The sequence below is a fragment of the Cavia porcellus genome, unplaced genomic scaffold (assembly GCF_034190915.1).
Source record: "Cavia porcellus strain 051 isolate PalLab524CR breed Dunkin Hartley unplaced genomic scaffold, mCavPor4.1 scaffold_10, whole genome shotgun sequence".
In the NCBI taxonomy this organism is placed as follows: Eukaryota; Metazoa; Chordata; class Mammalia; order Rodentia; family Caviidae; genus Cavia; species Cavia porcellus.
The window spans coordinates 71,075,118-71,094,977 of NW_026947493.1; the positions used below are offsets into that span (position 1 = coordinate 71,075,118).

At 46.0% G+C, this 19,860-nt stretch overlaps 1 protein-coding gene across 1 annotated transcript in view; it reads left to right on the top strand.

The window, feature by feature from the left end:
• Pop1 (POP1 homolog, ribonuclease P/MRP subunit) overlaps positions 1-14,200 on the top strand; it is a 35,676-nt gene extending 21,476 nt beyond the window's left edge. The window contains exons 10-16 of the mRNA XM_003479885.5: positions 305-416; positions 992-1,111; positions 4,716-4,831; positions 7,242-7,433; positions 8,648-8,802; positions 12,184-12,525; positions 13,426-14,200. Of these exons, the coding sequence (XP_003479933.2) occupies positions 305-416; positions 992-1,111; positions 4,716-4,831; positions 7,242-7,433; positions 8,648-8,802; positions 12,184-12,525; positions 13,426-14,065 (1,677 nt within the window). The 3' untranslated portion in view covers positions 14,066-14,200. The remainder of the gene's footprint in view (positions 1-304; positions 417-991; positions 1,112-4,715; positions 4,832-7,241; positions 7,434-8,647; positions 8,803-12,183; positions 12,526-13,425) is intronic.
• Positions 14,201-19,860: the final 5,660 nt, after the last annotated feature.

Here is a 19,860-nt window from a genome sequence, read left to right on the forward strand (position 1 = left end):
TCTTGTTGGAACTGTGCTCGAGAGAGACTGAGGTGTGAGGTGGCTTAATTAGGTAGTCTTTTTGAAAATCAGGGCTATCTTTCCTAGCATGTGAAATCTGGGCAGAAATTTGTGACACTGCATTCCTACCTCTAATTAAAATAATACTTAGTCTCATAGTAATTACTACTTTAACTATGCTGCTCTTCATAAAACTGAATTCCCACAAACAGAGACAGAAGGAGTTGCTGCTGACACTGCAGCCATGCCACTATTAAATCTGATTCATCACGCACCGGGTGAAGAGCACTTCTTTGCTTTTTAGGGGGAAGAGGACACAGAGGAGACGCCTCACCGTTGGTGGATGGACGCCTGTAGGAGCACCGAAAGTGTTTCCCTTCATCGCAAACAGGAAGCCATTTTTGAGTTGTTGGGAGGTACACAGAGGGAGTTCTGGTTGTACTAGGCGGGAAGGGGAGGGAGGAACATGGGTTACGAGAGTTTGCTGTGGGTTCCTGGTAAGTAGTCTTGTTCTTACCTTACTGTGGTTTGTTATGATACAGCAAGAAAAGCAAGTAAGAGGTACCTGAAATCAGTTAATAAGACATTGTATTCATGTTTGTTTATGAAATAACACACCATGGCGATGTTAATATTCTAAATATCTGGCATTCTGATATAGGTAAATATATAGATCAGGTACTGACCTAAAACCTAAACCTAAGTCTCCTGGTTATTTTGTGGCTGTAACAGTTAATAGTTATTACTGATAGAAGTATACATGCTCGCATTGTGAAATAACTTCTTTCTTATTAGTTTAATTTGTTTTTGCAAGAAACATCCCTGTTTTGAATTTTAATTCTCTAAAAGTCTCAATGAGGAATAAAAAGAGATGTTTTTAAATAATTATCCCAGAGGAAATTTTTCATTAGAAAATCTGAAAGCTAGGAAAACATGTATGTATTGTGAGGGACTTGCTGTGAGCTTTCTTTCCCCCTTTGTTTTGTTAAAGGAATAACATCCCCAGCAGAAATTGCAGCAGGTACTATTCTGGGACTCACGGTGGGGGATCCTCGAATAAACTTGCCTCAGAAGCAATCTAAAGCTTTGTCCAGCCCAGAAAAATGCCAAGGTAAAGCACTTACACCTGTGGTTTTCCTTATTATATTGATCATTCCAGTTTTGTTAGGAGAATTTTGTCTCTTACACTTTGGCAGTGACTTCTACCTGTGAAAAATCAGGGATTGTTAGCTGTCTCTTTCCAGGTGATTACAATCAGAGGACATGGTGTGTGTGGCAGTATCTTGTAGGCACAAACCATGTAGCTGGATCTTTATGTTTGCTTACCTATTTTCTGAGTTCTCTGTTTTTTAATATCCAGTAAAACCTGTCTGCAAATTGTATCTCTGACAATGTCCGATGTTTCAGAATGTTAATAGTGAGGAAGGGATCTGCACCCGCAGCTGGTCTTGTGCTCATTGGAAGCCTCTGTCTGACCATACAGATGATCCAGGTTCGAATCCTGGCAAGGCCATCGCAGGTGCTGGAATGTTAGATGTCTGGGCTTTGACTGGAGGGGGCCTGAGACAGCTGTGTGGCTGGGGGTGGTGAGCTGGGATTTGTAGTGGTTGTGATAATGCCTCATTGTATTTGCTGTCCTATTAGATAGCACATTAAGTAGCATATAGGGGGGCAATAAGTTACTGTCAGAGCTTCACATAAAAGGTGGATATGGTGAAAGAGGACTCTGAAGGTACATAGGTAAGTTAGTGAATTCTGCAGCCTAAGGTTCTAATCAATGAGTTATTTTCTTTTTTTAATGCCAATATTGTTTAGTACAACCATAAAATTTGTAATGTCTTCTATGCCATTAAATGCCAACTATCTTAATTGTCTTAAAACTAGTTAAACTCTATTATAGTTTCTCGTGTTACCTCAAATTCTTTTCTGGAACGAAACAGTATATAGTAAATCTTTTCTAAGGCTTTTATCTTACTATGAATCAGTTTAAGAAAAAGTAAACTGTTTTGAAAACTGTGATTTAATTTCCATTATGAAAGCTTACTGTCTTGTTAGCTGTTACTGTGTTAATGCATTAAAAGGTTTTTCTGGCAGGGCAGGGTGGGGCAAGGTTGGAGAGTCAAATCCAGGACGTACATGAATGCTAGGCAAGCACTCTGCCACTGAGTTAAACCCCAAACCCAACCCTGTTTTAAATATTGTCATTTTGTTGCAGATGTATTTTATCTGGTTATAAGAGATTACATAAAGATGTATACTTTTTAAGGAATTAGCTCTGTATTATTAATATTATTAACAAGTGTAATATCCTGGAAGATAAGTCCAAGACTAAGGATAGAGCTGGGCCCCATGATACACGCTTTGGGAGGATAAGGCAAGAAGATGACAAGTGAATATTGATTCCAACCTGACCAACTTAATGAGACTGTCTCAAAATAAAAAATAAAAGGAGCTGGGGATGTAGCATGGCACTAGAATGCCTGTGCAGCCTGTGAGAGGCCCTGGGGTCCGTTTCCAGTTCTCAGAAATACCAAAAACCCAAAGGGTGGACGTATACTTTGGTGGGTAGGATCCATTAGAAGAATTAATTACATGAAAATGATGTAAAGACCTTATTCTCTGAAATGATTATGTATGTTCTCAAACTTCAAAAAGTTTGCTTGATCATTTGGTTTTGAGGTTTGAATTAAATATTTATAATGTGTTTTCACAAATATTTTTAAGTTCAGTAGCACAGCATTTCATTATGTAATTAACTGGCTTTCTAGGTGAGACTTAAAAATACATATCTGGGGCTGAGTTTGGGTTTGGAATTCAGTGGTAGTGAGCTTGTCTGGCATGTATGAGGCCCTGGTAAACAAAAGCAAAAACCAGAAAAGCACCCAGCAAAACATTCACCAAACACTCAAATCTGTACTGTACTGTGTTATCTTAATTGCTTTCTGTGGTGTTGTCGATTTGCTCTAATAGGGTATTTTAACTAATCCTTGTCTGCCAGGAAGGAGTGTGTCTAATACTGGATATGAAGATTAGCTCAGCAATAGTCACCTGCTTAAGCCCAAGACCTGATTTCAATTCCTGTGTCAGCGCTCCTCAAAAATAAAAAGAAAGGAAAGGAAGAAAAAATACTGAAATTATACTGTGCTCATGAACTTTTTTCATCATCTTTCTCCATAAACACTCTAGCTATATGGCATGTGATACTCCCCAAAGCATGGGAAGAGTCTGTTTGTCTTCAGAGTGGTATTTACTTTTAATAAGTCTTGCAAGCAAGCACTTTTAGATCACAGTATTACAGATGTCTTCCGGGAGTGCCCAGTTAATGGTCATCTTGCCATAATTTCTTTGTTTCTGCTCTTGGAATTAAAAAACAGTAATAGCTTTGAGCAGGCACCTTTAACCCAGCTGCATATTTGTAAAACAGAGTGAATTTGAAGGCTGCAGCTTCCCTCTGGGCCAACGGTGACAGCTCCTGATCTTTTTACTGCTCTGTAGTTGTCCAGAGTGTCAGATAGAGGGAGTCACAGGATTTGTAGCTTTTTCAGATTGGCTTCTTGCTCTTTAATATGCCCGAAGGTTCCTCCATGAATTTTTATGACTTGACAGTTCATTTCTTTTCAGCGCTGAACAGTATCCCCTCATCTAGAATATTTACAGATGAGGCAGTGCTGTCCTGTGCTTCACCCTCAATGTGTCAGTCATTTGTTTGGTGTGCAGCTCCATCTGAATAATTCCCCAAGTCTGTCACTCTGATCTGCAGCAGTGCTCCATAGGAGAGCACTGCGGATAGACCAGGGCTGGTGGGATGAAGCTTGTGGCTTGCTCTTAGATGCTATGAATCTTGGTACGCCCAGCACTGGTGCCTGAGTTAGTGCCTCTCTGAGGAGGAGCATGCATGGAAGCTGGTGCTGCTCTAAGCAGCTCTCATCTCAGACCTGTTTATCATTTAATTTTCTCTTTGTTCTCCCCGGAAATCTGTTACACTGTGGCCTGGTTACTTTGTATTTACTTTTTCCCAGCCTGGTTACTTTGTATTTACTTTTTCCCAGCCATCAGACCCACAGAGGTATGTGCTTTTGAGTGATATTTCTGTGTTGGCATTTTGGAATCGTAGCCAAAATTCATGCATTATCTAACTTTGTTGCTTTTAACTTTTCAATCTAATTCCGTTAGATTTAGAAGTGAGGTGTTTTTTCCCTTGATGATTAAATTACCTCATGGAGGAGGTGTCTTCTATCAATACAGGTGTTTATCAGTGAAAATGTTTCTTTTCCTTCTCCCATAGAGCCCTTTCTAACATGGTATGGCTTGCTTAAAGGGATAAAACCATGTTTCATAGGAAATATGCTCACCTTAAAGGAATAGAGGAATACATTTTATAAATAGGACTAAATAGCTCAATAAAAATGGATTATCAGAGACTTGAGATGAGGGGCAGAAGAAAATAATCCAGCGTTGGATTATTGTAAATTCTGTCATCTAGAAGCAATTTAATATTGTGACATTTGCATCTTATGCATGAAGAACACGTATCAAGGAAAACAGTTTAGCAGCCCTTGCTATTTCAGTGATTCAAACTAGCTGTAACAGTAATTTAATTTATTATGTAAATTCTAGTTAAATAAATGCCAGAAGATATTTTTGTGTCATTAATGGGCTAATGTTTAGGTGTAAGCTGTGGATGTGGTTTGAAGACCGTTTCTTTTCCTTCTTAGATAATGAGCAAGTTAGACAGCTGCTCCTGGAGGGCGTGCCTGCGGAGTGCGCACATAGCTTTATCTGGAGCCAAGTGATCTGTAAGAGTGTCACAGAGAATAAAATCTCGGATCAGGTAACTAATAGTGTAAGGGTTACGGGTAAAATCATGAATGACAGGTGGAACGCATCATTCTTAGAGCCCTTTTTGTGCTTAGCAGACTTCCTTTTACCTTCCGGCAACTTGTTGATTCCTTATTCTTGATAATATTGTTCGCTTTCCTTTCTTTTTTCCTAGTAGTAGGGAAGGAGCCTTTGCACTGAGCTACATCCCCTGTTCTTTTTTTTTTTCTTTTTCATTTTAGAGACAGGATCATTGAGTGACACAGGCTGGGCTTGAATTTAACACAATCCTCCTGCCTCAGCCTCCAGAATAGTTGGGATTACAGATGTATGCTGCTGTGCCTGGCACACACTGTAATTTCTGTTCTCAGAGAAGAATGATCTCTAGGAAAAATACAAGGAAAGTCTTTTTCTTGAAGAGATAATTTCATGGTCTAAGTATGTTTTTCTTTTATTGTCATTTTCCCCCATAAATGTTCTCTGTCTAGTTAATTCTGGCTCCCAGTTGAGAGTACATTCAAATAACATCTCCTACCAGAGGCAGTATAGTGTTAGATGCTGGGATACGTGTTAGGGGATGGAGGAAGCCTAGGATGGGGTCCTGAGTCCACATTAGGGAAATGAAGCTGGCTTCCTGAATGGAAGAGCGGGTACATGAACTTCCTGTCAAGCGGGCCCAGAAATAGCTTTTCCTTCTTAGATAATGAGCAACTTTTGGAAGGACAGGTCAAGGCTGAGTGAAGAAAAGGTTTCAGAAAGTGAAAATAGCAGGTGCAGTGGCCCAGAACAAGACCAGGATGATATTTTCATGAGTTTCCCACTACTTTAGGAGGTAGTCAGCGGTGGGACAGCAGGTGAAACTGAATAGATAAATTTAAGGACCAGTGCATGAAAGAACTCCAGGCACTGGGGCCAGGGATTTAGCTCAGTGGCGTAAGCACCTGCTTGGCAAGCATAATATGGTCATGAGTTCAATCCCTGGTACCAAAAAAAAAAAAGAACTTGAGGCACTAAGGATTCAGACTGAGGATGTAAGGCACCCCTGAAAGTTTCCAGTGGGCTGTGACACGGTGGGATTTCACTGTGGCGGCACTGTAGATTAGTTAGGTGGACAGGGAAGCTGGAGAAAAGACGATGGGTTGGGAAGCCTTAAAATACTCCAAGTATGACATGATGGGGCCTGAATTAGGGCAGGAGTGGACATGCTGAAGTGAATATATTGTTTTCATGAAAAATTTAGTGATTACTGAAAGACAGGAAGAAAGGACTTTGCTGGAATGACAGTGTCTGCCTGGAAGAGCTGCCTCTGGGAGCGCGAGGCAGGTGGATTGCAGGTGTCAGCCCAGAATGTAGTGTCTCAGGAAGACCTTGTCTCACAGTTTTAAAAAAAGGTGTTGGAAATGAGTGTGAAGGTCCTAAGTTCAGTCCCCAGCAAACCCCCAGCCAAAAAAAAAGATGGAGAAAAGGATAGAGACATAGGATTTGTAGGTCAGCACCTAAGGTTCTGGCTAGGATTTAGGATCTCAGTTACAGGAGTGCTGGAGCCACGTCTGCCTCGTTCCCTGCTGCGTGTCCAGGTTCTAGAACGTGCCTGCATGTAAGAGGCGCTCAGTCCCCGTCTGAGTGGACGGAGGGAAGAACTGTGTGCGGCGCAGCGTCAGTTTACACAGAAGTTGCAGGGGAGGGTGAATGCAGTGGGAAGGGGGTGCTTCGAGCTGTGGCAACTTGGCTGAAACAGAAACCTGCTTTGCAGTGAACACTAGGTATATAGGTAGATGTAGTGGAAGCCAGAGCAAAGATAAAAAGAAGACTCAGTGTTGGTGCTGCTGACAAACGTGTGAGGTCACAGAGTTAGCGGGGGTCGCATGTTATGTTCTCAGTTGAGTGGTGCCCTCTCACCTGCTTGTGCGTGTCCCTCTACAGCTGGCAAGGAAAGTGAAGAGATGTTATCCCGTGTGTTCTACTAACAAATACTTTATAGTGTCTTCTAGTTTGTGTCTTTCAGAAGTGGTGAGATGTTTTCTCAAGAGCCACAATATTTTTCCAGTTGCCTGTCCTTAAGAAACTGTCATTAACTATATCTTTTTTTCATGCCAGGCTTAATCAAATGTAGGGACAGAATATAAATATATGAAATCAATTTTGATAGAAGATTATAGAATAAATGTATCATTTTGTAATTTTGAATCATCTAGCCCAAAATTAGCAAATATGAGACAGTTTGGCAGGCATTATCTAACAAAGCCCCTGGAAGAGGAAGCTCTATATAGGAGGAATACTTTGCTTATAATGGGTCACATTTATTTACTTATCCCCTTCTTTTTAAAAGGGCATTTAAGTTTCTAAAGCTGCTGGTAGGAGACCCAGTAGAATCTTGTACAAGACTGGAGTTGTTGGTCTTGAATTATTTTCTTCCACTTTAGGATTTAAACCGGATGAGAAGTGAATTGCTGGTTCCTGGCTCACAGCTTGTTTTAGGTCCCCGTGAATCCAGCATACCTATTCTTCTGATTCAGCAGCCGGGCAAAGCAACTGGCGAAGACCGACTAGGATGGGGAAGTGGCTGGGATGTCCTCCTCCCAAAGGGCTGGGGCATGGCTTTCTGGATCCCATTTGTAAGTTACTCTTTGATCTGACTAATATTTGCAACATCTAAAATGCATTCCTAATGAATGCCAAGTGCTGAAAGTGTTGTAGAGTGTATGTACAAAGCTTAATAGTGTATTTCTGCCCTTAGGAACTTAAATTCTGGGTACAGAATACTTCATACAAATAGTCCCAGTTCAGGTTCTCTCCTATGCTGACAAACTGTGAATTTCTGAGGTTTTTTTTTAAAATGGCCTGATTTTTATAGTAGCTGCAAAATGTTGTTTTCAACTTGAAGTTTTTAGTTGAAAAACAAAGACAGTATTTATAGAATATACTTTGTTTTTAAAATGTTAACTATGACTATATGGTACTCCCATTTATTGTAGCTAAATTTTTTATTAAAATGTCACCTTATATTTTTGTCATTGCTCTTTTTTTGTCCTTTTGAGACAAGGTCTCACTATGTAGTTCAGGCTGGCCTTGAACTCACTTTGTAGCTCAAGTTGGCCTTGGATTTACAGCAATCATCCTGCCTCAGCCTCCCAAGTGCTGGGATTACAGGTGTGTGTCACCACGCCCGGCATTAAGTATCACTTTGATGGTCCAGAGTGTGAATGACATATCAGACTATTTGATTCATACAGACAGTAAAATTTTAGCAATCTTAGTGTACAGGGCATTTAGTTAATTGTTTAGGAATGAGAACATTTTAAAATAATTATACTTAATTTTTAAAATTTTTGAAATGTTTCAAGCATCCAAAAAAATGCTGAAATAATAAATTCTGTGTACCCTCGCCTGCCATCCAGTTGAAGGACTGAAGCATGCAGACTCACTGGCATCACTCTGACCCGATTGACAACCTTACTCTCCTCTCCATGTCCTAAAGTCATCTCTATTCTGATTTTGGTGTTTGTCACCACTATACATATTTCTATAGCTTTATTAAATGTCTTTATCCCATTCTGAAATAACTGCATTTGAAATGCTTTTAAACTCTGTATCTCACTGTATGTGTGCTTTTGCTACTTGTTACATTCGTTTGGTATGGAGGTTTCCATGGTAAGCCAAAAGCTTCATTTCATTCATCTTCATTATCAATGGTAATCTACTGTAGGATTATCCCACCATCTGTTTACTCATTATTTTAATGCGCATTTTGGTTGCTTCTCATTTTTTCCACACAGATAATTAGCAACTTTAAGTTGGTAAATTGATGATGTCTTTCGATATTTTTTAGATCTATCGAGGTGCAAGAGTTGGAGGATTGAAGGAGGGTCTAGTGCATTCTCAGTATAAAAAGTCACCTTCTGTCCCAGCTGATTTCCCAGACTGTCCTGCTGGGGTTCTCTTTGCTGAAGAGCAAGCGAAGAATCTTCTTGAAAAGTACAAAAGGTAAGGAGGTGCCCTCTTTTCTGGTAAAGTCTTAGGGAGTGAGAAGTGGTGCCCCCCTACCTTGTCTAGCAGTTTGGACATCACTTCTGTAACTCTTCATATGCAGTGTGCTATCTTTTCTTGAGCGCTGCAATACCAGGAAGTAATTAACATGGTACTACTTAAGTCAGGAGATTGTCTTCTGTCCACCTGGCTTCTTCACAGGTGCATTCAGGTTACAGCTGTTCTCGTGGTTATTTACTGGCTTTGATAATGGTCCACCTGAACTGTGGCTCCAAGTTTCATTCACGTGCCAGTGGAGTCTCACTACCACCCTACTTCATGGGAATTGTGCGTTTAAAAAGCTGATTGTAGGAGCTGGGGATTTAGCTCAGCGGCAAAAGTGCATGCCTGGCAAGTGCAAGGTCGTGAATTTGATCCCTGGTACCCAAAAAACAAAAACAACTTATTGTAGAATTAATACATATTTCTAAAATTTTAAAGAACCTATGAAAATAGTTAAAAATACTTCACAAATTGATGTAGTCCTATTATCCAGATAGATAAGCACTATTTTTATATTTTAGTAGCTGTTTATCTAGACTTTCTTTTCTTTAACTGGAGATCTGTGAATGAGGGGCTTTATTTCCTTTACATAGGAAAGTCACAGGACATCAGGAAGCTGTCTGCTACTAAACTGTGGACGCCTTCTCTGTCTCTCCCTCCTTTGTTGTGGCATCTGCAGTGTCTAGCCAGGCCTGGAGCATGGTGGGCCTTTGTATCTTTTATTTTTTGTTGTCTGATGCTCAAGTGTGAGACAGAATGTTACGCTCCTTTTACCGAACTCTTTAGGGACCAAGTTGTGCCTTTCTCTTCCCTGCTGCCGCCACAGAGGCAGGCACAGGGCCTGGCCTTCCCGCTGTGTGTTTGGTGATGGATGGCAGCTGACTGAGGGGCTCAGCGGTGATGCTTCCTGGATTGTTCGCTGACCAGCTCTTTGAGGGTGGTGATCATGTGTAGTCCTTGTATTTCCCATAGTATGTAGTCGAGGTCCTTTATGTGTTTGATCAAAATTGAGACACATATTTTAGTGCATGTACATTTTCTGTAGATAGAGCATTTTTTAATGAAAAGATTGTTCTACATAAACTGTCTTGAAACCTGCTCTCTTCATTTAACAGCAGCTCGTGGATGGTTTCTTCATGTCAATAACTCTAAACCAAACGTTGGCACACTTTTGGCAGAGAACCAGATGATGAATATTTTTGGCTTTGTGGTCCCTTTGGTCTCCATGACAACTACTTAGCTCTGTCATTGTGGCATGAAAACAGTCACAGAAGACATGTAAACTAATGAGCATGGCTGTGGTCCAATCAGACTTTATTTATGGATACTCATATTTGAATTTTATGTAATTTTCATGTGTCATAAAATATTATTCTTTTGCTTTTTTCAACCACTTAAAAATATAAAAACCATTCTTAGCTCATGGGTTGTACAAAAATAGGCAAGGGCCAGATTCAGCCTGTGAGTCACAGCTTGCCTGTTCTGGCTGGAAATAGAACTTTGAGTGATGCCATGGGATTGCGATATGGATGCATGTTTTATCAGTGGCCCGTTGGGAAGGTCCCGGTTTCTCGCTGTGTGCTCTGTGCTCATTTCCCTGTGCCCACCTCTGTGTATGTGTCTGATTTATTCATTCACTGAACACATCCTGACTTAGAGCGTACTGTGGGTCCAGCACCACCTTAGGCATCAGGGCTGTCACAGAGCAAGGCTGACAGTCTGTCCGTGGGTCCATGGGGCCTGTCCTTGACAGAGCACAAGCTTCCAGGCTGGTCAGGGGACTGCAGGAGCACTGCTCGGGAGAGGGAGCGAGGTTCAGCACATGGATGGAGGGGCAGCATCCGACAGGAGGGCAGTCCAGTTCTTCCATTTTAAAGAAGTCTGAGTCCAGGCTTAGTAGGTAGACCCGTGCTGGGGCGATGGGGGTGACGCTGCCTGGATTGTGACCATCTTAGTGAACAGAGTCGGGAGGTTGTGAGCTGGAAATGGGAAGTAGAGAGGGCCTGCTGGAGGTTTGAAGAGAGAGGAATTGTTGTAAGCAATTTTCTGGAAGAACAGAAGATTGAATTGACAAGAAATAAGGGCTATATAAGGAAAGGAAGAGAGCTCGGACTTGTTTTGTGTCTATAAAGTACGTAGGACTGTTGAGGACCATCGGGAGTCCTTCCTGCTGCGTGCCCCCATCCGACGCCGGCACAGGGCACCAGTAGCTGCTCTAACCAGGCCGGGCTCTGCCAGGTGGAGGGAGTGGAGGGCCCCTGTGGGGGAGCGACTGTCACGCCCTGGGACTGACTCTGTGCCGAGAGGCAGGGCTGAGTGGGCGGTGGGAAGCGGTGAGGAGGTGGCCGTGTAATGGAGGAGTTGGGGAGCGCGGTGGGGGTTCATAGAAGGCAGTGCTGCTGGAGTGGCGTGTGAGCCGGAGAGTGGTCCCAGGTGCAGGGACCAGTGTATCCCAGGTAGGTCAGTGTATTCAGAGGGCGATTTATGGGTGACTGAGTCGCTGAGTGACCACAGGTGTTTGGGGATGGCGGAAAGGGCATGGCGGAGAATGGGGCATCTGGGAGCTGGCAGAGGACCTGCCTTAGCAGTTCCCTGGCCAGGGGTTTATCCTGGCCCGCTGACACAGCGGCTGCAGTGCGCACTGGGTCGTATGCACTGTTTGTAGAAGCGGAGGCTTGGGAATGACCCGCATCTTTCAGCTGCCTGGGGAGATTATGGTGCATTCATATGGTGGAAAAGGAGCGACAGCAGTTTACAAAGAGTACGGGCGACTGGTGTATTGATAGAAGACGGTCTCCGAGACACTTTGATAAATAGGGAAAGTGAGGTGAAAAGTACTGTACCAGGTGTGCGCCCCTGGAGTAGAAAGGGACAGATGCCTGTGGCTGTGTGCACATGAAACGTCTTCCGAGGGATAGCTAAGAAACTGATACAGACATTGTCTTTGTGGAGGACAGCAGGGTCACCGGGAGGGGAGGTCAGGAGTGAGAATGAAACTGCACTGTGACCGTGGGCTTAGCACCTTAGACTACAGGACATCTCAAGTCTCAGAGTGTCGTGCACCTGAACTCTCAGGAATGGCGCTGCCTGGCGCTGTCCAGTGATTATGTGGAACTACTTTGTAACTCTCAAAGACCAGAGGAAACAGAAACTCTTGGCCAGTAGTGTTGACTGCCATCTTCTTGTCATGCATTTCCTAGAAAGCGTGTGTGTGTGTGTGTGTGTGTGTGTGTGTGTGTGTGTGTGTGAGGCGGAGATGCGTTACAATGGGCCTAATTGTTTTAATTGTCACTCTCCAGATACTGAAAATCTGTTCTCCTCCATGTGTTTCATTAGGCGCCCTCCGGCCAAACGGCCCAACTATGTGAAGCTGGGCACAGTGGCACCTTTCTGGTGTCCCTGGGAGCAGTTAACTCAGGACTGGGAGTCCAGAGCGTGCACCCGAGAAAGGTCTTCTGTAGACTCCTCTCCAAGCAGTGAGGAGAGCGACCTGAGAAGATGCGGGGTGCCTCACGCCCCCACACCACGTGCTGAAGCAGGCAGATCTGAAAATGACCCCGTGAAGTCAGAAGTCATGGACACAGAGTGTCAGGACCAGACAGGGACTGAGAGGGTGACGGGCCAGGGTGCCAGTGAGAACCGTGTTGCTGTCACCAGTAGTCACTTCTGTGTTCTTAGGTAAGTGCAGGTGACTCCAGGATATACTTTGCATTGTTTATTTTTTTACTGAGCAGCCCGTGAGATGTAGAAGTTAGCGCTGTTCCTTTATGCAAAACCCAGGTGAATGCTTGGGCTTTCTGGAAGGAGTCCTTCGATGTTGCATAGAGGACCCAGCAAAATAGTTTGGTAGTCGTGGACCTGAGGGCGTGATAGTACCTGCTGCAGTGGAAGTCCTGTCACCTCTGGTCCTAAACCGAGCAGTTTTCCCTTGGATCTCTTTCCCTCGGTGTCTCAGGCTATGCTGTGCCCGCAAGGGTGTGGTCCTCTTCTCTGAGCAAGCTTGTGTTGCTTTGCATCCCTCAGTTACAACTCCCCTGGTTCCTTTGAGTCATGGGCTCACGGTGGGTCAGCAGCCTCCCTGTGACGTGGTCCCATCCTGCGGCTTCTGGGTGATACGCGTTCCACCCTCAGTACTGTGCAGACCAAGTTCTGCCCGGCAGCTCCTGTGGAGCACGCTCTCATTTTAAAAAGCGCTGATCTCTGTCCCTCATTCTACTCTTCCTGTACAATTACTTCAGAATTTCATATCCTGTTTTCTTCACATCTAGATGTCCCTTCAGATTTTGCTCATCAGAATACCTGTTGTCCCCATCCTGTCACCAGGATGACAGCCCTCCATTCCATCCACTGTCTTATTTTTCTCGGCCTTCAGCTCCTTAAACCTTTAGTTTTAGAATGATAGGCACAAAGAAAAACATTTTTACTTAAATATATTAATATGTATTTTTAGTTTTAAAAATAGTTTTGATACTTTCTCACCTATAATCTAAAAAAATCAAATTAACTCTAGCAATGCCTGATCTTCTGATATCTTTCTGAACAAAATATCCTCAAATGTATGTCTCTGGCTTCGTGTAGGAGTAGAACATTATTGAAGCAACTGTCCGCCTGGTGCGGGCCCTATTCTGAGGACCGGCAGGCAGTGCGCTGGGCCGCTGGCCGAGGCCAGCAAGGACTGACCAGAGAGGCCTGCCTGGCTTTCACAGACCGCTTCCCCAGGGCCCTGGTGTGGGTCAGCCTGTCCCTGCTCAGGAAGGGCAGCCCCGAGCCGCACACCATGATCTGCATTCCAGCCGAGGAAGACCTGCTCCAGCTCCGTCAGGACCAGCAGTACTGCGGGCCCCAGGAGCCCCGGCACAGCGACCCGTTCAAGAGCATGATCCTGAAGCAGAAGGACAGGAAGAAAATGGAGAAAAGGCGGAACCCAGGAAGCCTGGCAGCAGGGCCGCCCGAGGCCGGGCAGGAAGCCCTGACCCTGGGCTTGTGGTCAGGCGCCCTCCCGGCTGTGACTTCACACTGCTCCAGAGCCGTGCTGGGTTTCGTCACTCAGGGAGACTTTTCCATGGCCGTGGGCTCTGGAGAGGCCCTGGGGTTCGTCAGCCTGACGGGCTTGCTGCATCTGCTGTGCGGCCAGCCGGCGGCCGAGCGGGGCCTGGTGCTGCTGAGGCCGCCCGCCTCCCTGCAGTACCGCTTTGCGAGAGTCACTGTAGAGATGTGACGCGGTTCACCGCCTCTCAGGCTCGGGCGGGACCGTGCCAAGTCCCCCAGCTGGACAGTCAGCTTTCCCTGTCTTCTGTTTCAAAATATGATGTGAAACTCCTTGGAAACAATAAAGAATGACATGTTATGCAAATGATGAAAGGTTTACATCATTTCAGTTCTCGCTGATTTCCATCTTTCCTTGTCCTGGCTACAATACAGTTGTTTGGCTGTATAGCCAAAAGCTTTTGTGTCATGACCTCTGGTCTGGGTGACTCTTACTGAAAAGTTTTAGAAACCCTACTTTTTATCATCCCTTTTTTGTTAGGAACGAAGTTCTGTTTGTAAGCCCTTGTAGTAATGTGCTAAGCAGCATGAGCACTTCACCGATTTGATTGTTACCAAAGAAGGAAAGACTGTATAAACAGCTGGCTTCTTTGCGTGAAATGTAGGCCCCTGTGTAGGCCATAATCAGATACTGAATACTTCATGCCAGAAGATGGATAGAAAGAACTCATGGAGAGTTGATCACTGCTTGTTTTTAGGCAGGTTCAAGGGCCCAGGCACAACGGCCCAGTCAAATGTGATCACCAGTGACCGAGTGTTGGGCAGGAATGAAAATGGTGGCGGTCCATGGCTTTGTGACCTCTTGACTGCTTTGTGATTGACCAAAGTGTGATCTTAGGAATTAATTTTTTTAAGTAAAAAAATTGTTTTATAAAGAATTTCCCAAAAGCATAAAGGAACATTTTCCCAAATATGTCATATGACATATATAGTGTAAAATTAAAGATTGCAAGGTGAGGTTGATTTGGGAAATTCTGGGGCTAAACCAAGTTAAGCCTTTCTTTATGAAGGGACCTCTTGACTCTTCTGCGTCATAATGGGCGTTGTGAATCTCCCGGAAGAAGGCTAACAGTATGTAGTACTGTCCTAGTCATTTCCTCCTGGGACAGACACCTGACACCCCCGACTTAGGGAAGAGAGGTTTACTCTGGCTCATGTTTCAGTCCATAGTTCACTGGCTCCGAGGCAGCAGGCGGCATGGCAGAGCAGAGCGGCCACAGCATGGTGGACAGGAAGCAGGGCAGGGAGGAGCAGGAGGAGGATAAACCTTCCAGGCTAAGCCCTCAGACCCCACCCCTGGGGAGCCAGGCAGCCACAGGCCCCCATAATCCGGTCACCTTCTAAACCCAAGAGCACCTGAGGCTCTTGGGAGACATCTAGATTAAAGCAAAGCAAGTATTTTCTAAATCTTTGTGATTCCCCAAACGGCTTTTACAAGGAGCGCTTTGTAGGGTGTGTGCTCAGGGACATGCCTTGGTCAGTATGGCTGTGTGGTGCCATAGCTGTCTGCCGTGTGACATGAGCAGGTCCCCGCCACCACCAGTGCAGTCACTGAGGTCTTGGGCATGAGAGAACCTCAGCCTGCCTGCTGCTTTTATTCGGGCGGCTCATCCAGTTTAAGTGTCTTAACACCTTACTTTCCTTTGTTAATCTCTAGCTGTGTAAACGTGCAGTTAGGTGCTGTTTCAGATAAAAGCCTCACGTTTTATAGTGGCATTTGACAGGTCTCTGGGGGCTGAGCTGTGGAAGGTGCCACAGCCCTTGTAACAGGGCCAGTTGGTCCTGGCTGCCGTTTTTCCTCTCACCATCCCTCTGAGTGTCTGTCTAACCCAAAGGAGAGCAAAAATAGTAGAAGTGGTGCCTGGAAACAGAATAAATCAGAATGTCACCTGCTGTTCAGCTCATGTGTTTTCTAGGCTCGGAGCCGCTTCATCTGTGTGGTTCACCTCTTGACAAAGCCTGAGGTGCCCATATGGTCACCTGACCCCATTCTGTACTGCCCCCAGTCTGGGGCCTCCTGCCCCGCCCTCATCGCAGGGGACAGGCACATTTGCAGTCCCTCCTCCCTGGGGATGGTGGGTCAGAGCCATGCGCAGAAAGGATAGAGCAGCACTTCTTAAAACATACCCTGTGAGCACCGGTCTCTGGGGAAAGGTGTTTGTGACTAAATTTGTAGAGCTATGTGTGTAGAGCAGATTCACAGTGAATGTTTGCATAGCCAAGACTCTGGGGATCTCCGGAAAGAAAACTGTTTTGTCTTTCAGCCTCCGCCCCTGGCTTTGTATACCTGTGGTCTGCAGAACACTAGTTTTAGGGAATACACGATGAAAAGCTGCAAACATCTGCACAGATGCAGTGGAGTCTACATCCCTTACGGAAAAGACCGTTGGGAAAGACCTCATTCTCTAAGCCAAGTGAATTGGTTGTGCTCTCATTTTGATCCTGATAGGTGCCTGCCACGCTGAACTAGAGCCACGCCATCACCACGGAAGTACAGCAAGGCCCTGTCTTGCTGAGGGGACAGCAGTTTCGGGGTCCACAGAGGAAGTCCTCCTCAAACCAGTTACATACTTGAATCTTGCAGAGCATAGAATTGATTCTTCTTGCTGGGTGACTATGCTTTGCTTCTTTAGGAATTACATAAGTAATACTGTTACCCGGTCATCCATCTTCACAGGGTAACTAGAAAATGACAGTTCAGTCTCCTGGGTTTTCGCCACCTTTGCCTAGCTACGTGGGCACTAAGATGCACGGGAGCGGGGGGCAGTTTCCTTTTAAGAAAAATAATATTAGTGATGGCTTAAATACAAGTGCAGTACAAGTGGTGTTGCCAGTTCATTAGGAAGCTTGATTAGCAGGACGCCTAATGTTAATTATCCTTTTGCTGGAGCTAGAAATCTGGTAGTAAACAGCCCATCATGTACTGATGTTGCCTGGCTGTCTCAGCCCCAGGGTCTCCTCCCCGAGATCTCTTTCTCCTCTTTTTACAGATACTTCAGAATTAAAAAGAAACCCAAATTTGAGACAGTTCTGGTCTCTGGGTCTTGGCTAAGGGGTATTCACCCTGAAATACTAACGTTAGTGATCAACGGGTCTCTCGGAGCAGCCCTGTGGGTTGCACAGCATCCCTGGTCCCTGTGGGCCTCCGAGGCATGTGAGGGCTAAGGCTGTTCTCTTGTTTCCTGCCTTGTGAAGTGGCACACTGGAACTTGGAGTGTCACATGAAAGGCTTGGTGGGCCAGAGTGGTGGCTTCCACTCTGGGAGAGTCTGCGTCTTGAAACAGAAGCAAGCCCAGCTCATCCATTAGCCCACAGAACCCTCACCACTGTGCAGAACCGAGCAAGGTGTTTTATTCTCTCAGGGCAGGTGTGCTCCTGCACCTCAGCTGCATGCCAGATCCACCAGGGAGTGTTGAAAGCCCTGGAGCCCGGTTCACCCCAGGCAGCAGATTTAACTGATCAGGGGTGTGGCCTGGACATTGGGGTTCTTAAGAGCTCCCAAGTGGCACGAAGCCCACTGCTCAGACTTGTAAAATAGGCTGCAGAGCACATAGCCAGAGACACAGCGCATCCACAGTGGGAACCACACAGGGCAGGGCAGGGCAGGGCAGGGTAGGGCAGGGCAGGGCAGGAGCAGATAGGGGCTGCTGGGCTTGAGGCTCACAGGAGTAACCGGTGACTCTGGCTGGGGTCTGCTGGGCCCACGCACATGGCCAGTTTACACCAAAGCACTTCCTCTCCTTCCTGATGTTCTGAGGTGACCCGGTGCTGTTCTGGAAGGTGCGTTTGGAGATGCAGCTGTCCAGTTTATCTCCGTCTCACCACTTGCCCCTGGGCCTCGCTCATGGTGCTCTGAGCAGGGTCCCAGCTCCTTCTGCAGCTCAGCGCTGCTCCCATGATATCTTTTGCTGCTGCTCTGCTCTCCTGGGGAGAGCCTTGTGCCACCTCCTCCCATCTTTCTGAGCCTGATTTTTGTTTCTCAGGAAGGCCTTTTCTTGCTCTGTTTAAAACAGACCCGTCCTGCCTACAAGGTCCTCTGTCTCATGATGGGCTTATTTCCCAATTACGACAGAATGTGTAATAGTCAGCTCTTTTCCCCATCAACTTGTTTGTTGTCTACTCCGTTTTACCCTGTGAGCCCAGGAAGGTGAGACTGTATCTTTAATTTCTATTTCTCAGGAAGTAAACCCAGGTTTTGGCAGAGTTCTTAAACCATACTTGTGTTTAATGAAGTTTCGTCGAACTGATGTACAGTATGCATCAAAGAGGGTGCTGTGTTTGTATTATGCTCTCTCACAGGCTGGGTGTGCATTGTAATGAACAAATCGGCCACAAGGTGGTGCCAAGACCTCACGAGTAAACGGCTCATTCTAGAAAAACAATGGGAACTAAAGAAATTCCTGTGTCCTCCCTTGGGCCGCAGGCTGGAGAGTGGCAGGGCGTGAGGGGACATGAGGTCAAGGATCAATCAATAGTTCCTTTTTGGAGGTAAATCCATGCTAACAAAATCATACCTTAGAAGATGGTGAATTTTAAAGAGGTGCCTACAAAAGAACAACTTTTTGTTTTTGTTGTTCTTTTGTGTTTGAGACAGGGTCTCGTTATGTATTCCAGGCTGGTCTTGAACTCACTGTGTAGTTCAGGGTGGCCTGAAGCTCATAGCAACTCTCCTGTCTCAGCCTCCTGAATGCTGGGATTATAGGTGTGAGCTGCCATGCCTGGTTTAGAACAATTTTAAAAGCTTTTATCCAGAGGACAAGTTTTAGCCATATTGACTCCAGTAACGTGGTCCCCCTCCATCAGGAGTGGAGGCCTCATTACTCCCCAGGAAATGCCACCGCCACCTCGACAGCAGATGGCCAAATGCCCCTTTTAGCTCTAATTTCAAGCTATCTTGTGGCATTCTTACTTGAGCTCATGGTGAGAGACATCCCTTTATTTTTATGAAGTCAATTACTAGCATTTTGTTTTCTTTCCTCCAGGCTAAACAGGCCTCTTTCTCTAGCTTTCCCTCTCTATTTCCAACATCTCACAAAGGACCTTAAGTTGTTTTTTTTGGACTAGATGTCGGAGAGGCCTGCACAGCTGTGTGGGCCCGGGCAGAGCTGTCCCCTGGAGGGAGAGTCTGGGTGCTGGGGACTCAGCCACTGCTGCCTGGGGCCATGCATTCCTTTGGAGCCAGCAGGGCACAGGCTACAGGCAGATAATTTGTGTTAGGAAGTGACCTAAGGGGACAGGAAGGCGGAGGCTGGGGAAGGACAGAGAGCTGGTCCAAGCAGCATTCTGAGCTGGTTACCCTGGGGCCCTGGGGCTCCCTCCTACCAGGGGCTCCTTGGAACGGGTGTCCCTCCACATTGTTTACCTGAGGCCCGGAACGGGGACATCTTCATCTCGCAGCTCCCTTTCTACAGGCCCCGGCTGCTGCGGGCAGCGTGCATTTCCTGGCCTTCCCAGGGTAGCTCAGTGCTGGCCACTGTGCCTGCTCATCGGGAGGCCTGCCTGGTACCCCTGAGAGCAGGAAATAGAGGAGCACTGCGGGGTGTGTGTGTGTGTGTGTGCCACAAGTCGGCCTGTGGACTGCAACCTCGGTGTCGCCAAGTGTGGGGCAGTCGGGGTCCCGCTGCCTGCAAAGTCCCACCTGGGCTCCGTGCAGCTCCCACTCACTGGGACATCGGTGACTGAGCACAGCGCAGAGGCCCGCGGCGTCCCCTTCCCTGGTTGCCGCCTCTTCGCTCACCTCTGGCTTCCCTGTGTCTGCCACTCAGGTCTCCGTAAACCGGGAGGTTGCAGAGTGCTTTTTCCTTCAAGACGAGGCAGAGGGACCCCAGATGGCTTCCAGGGTCCTCAGAAGGCAGCGTCAGCGCCGGGACCACAGGCGCCGCCCCAGACCTGGCAGCGAGGCAGACGCTCCTTGTGCTCCAGAGCCCAGGAAGCTCCGCTCTCCCGCGAGCAGGAGGCGCTTCCAGT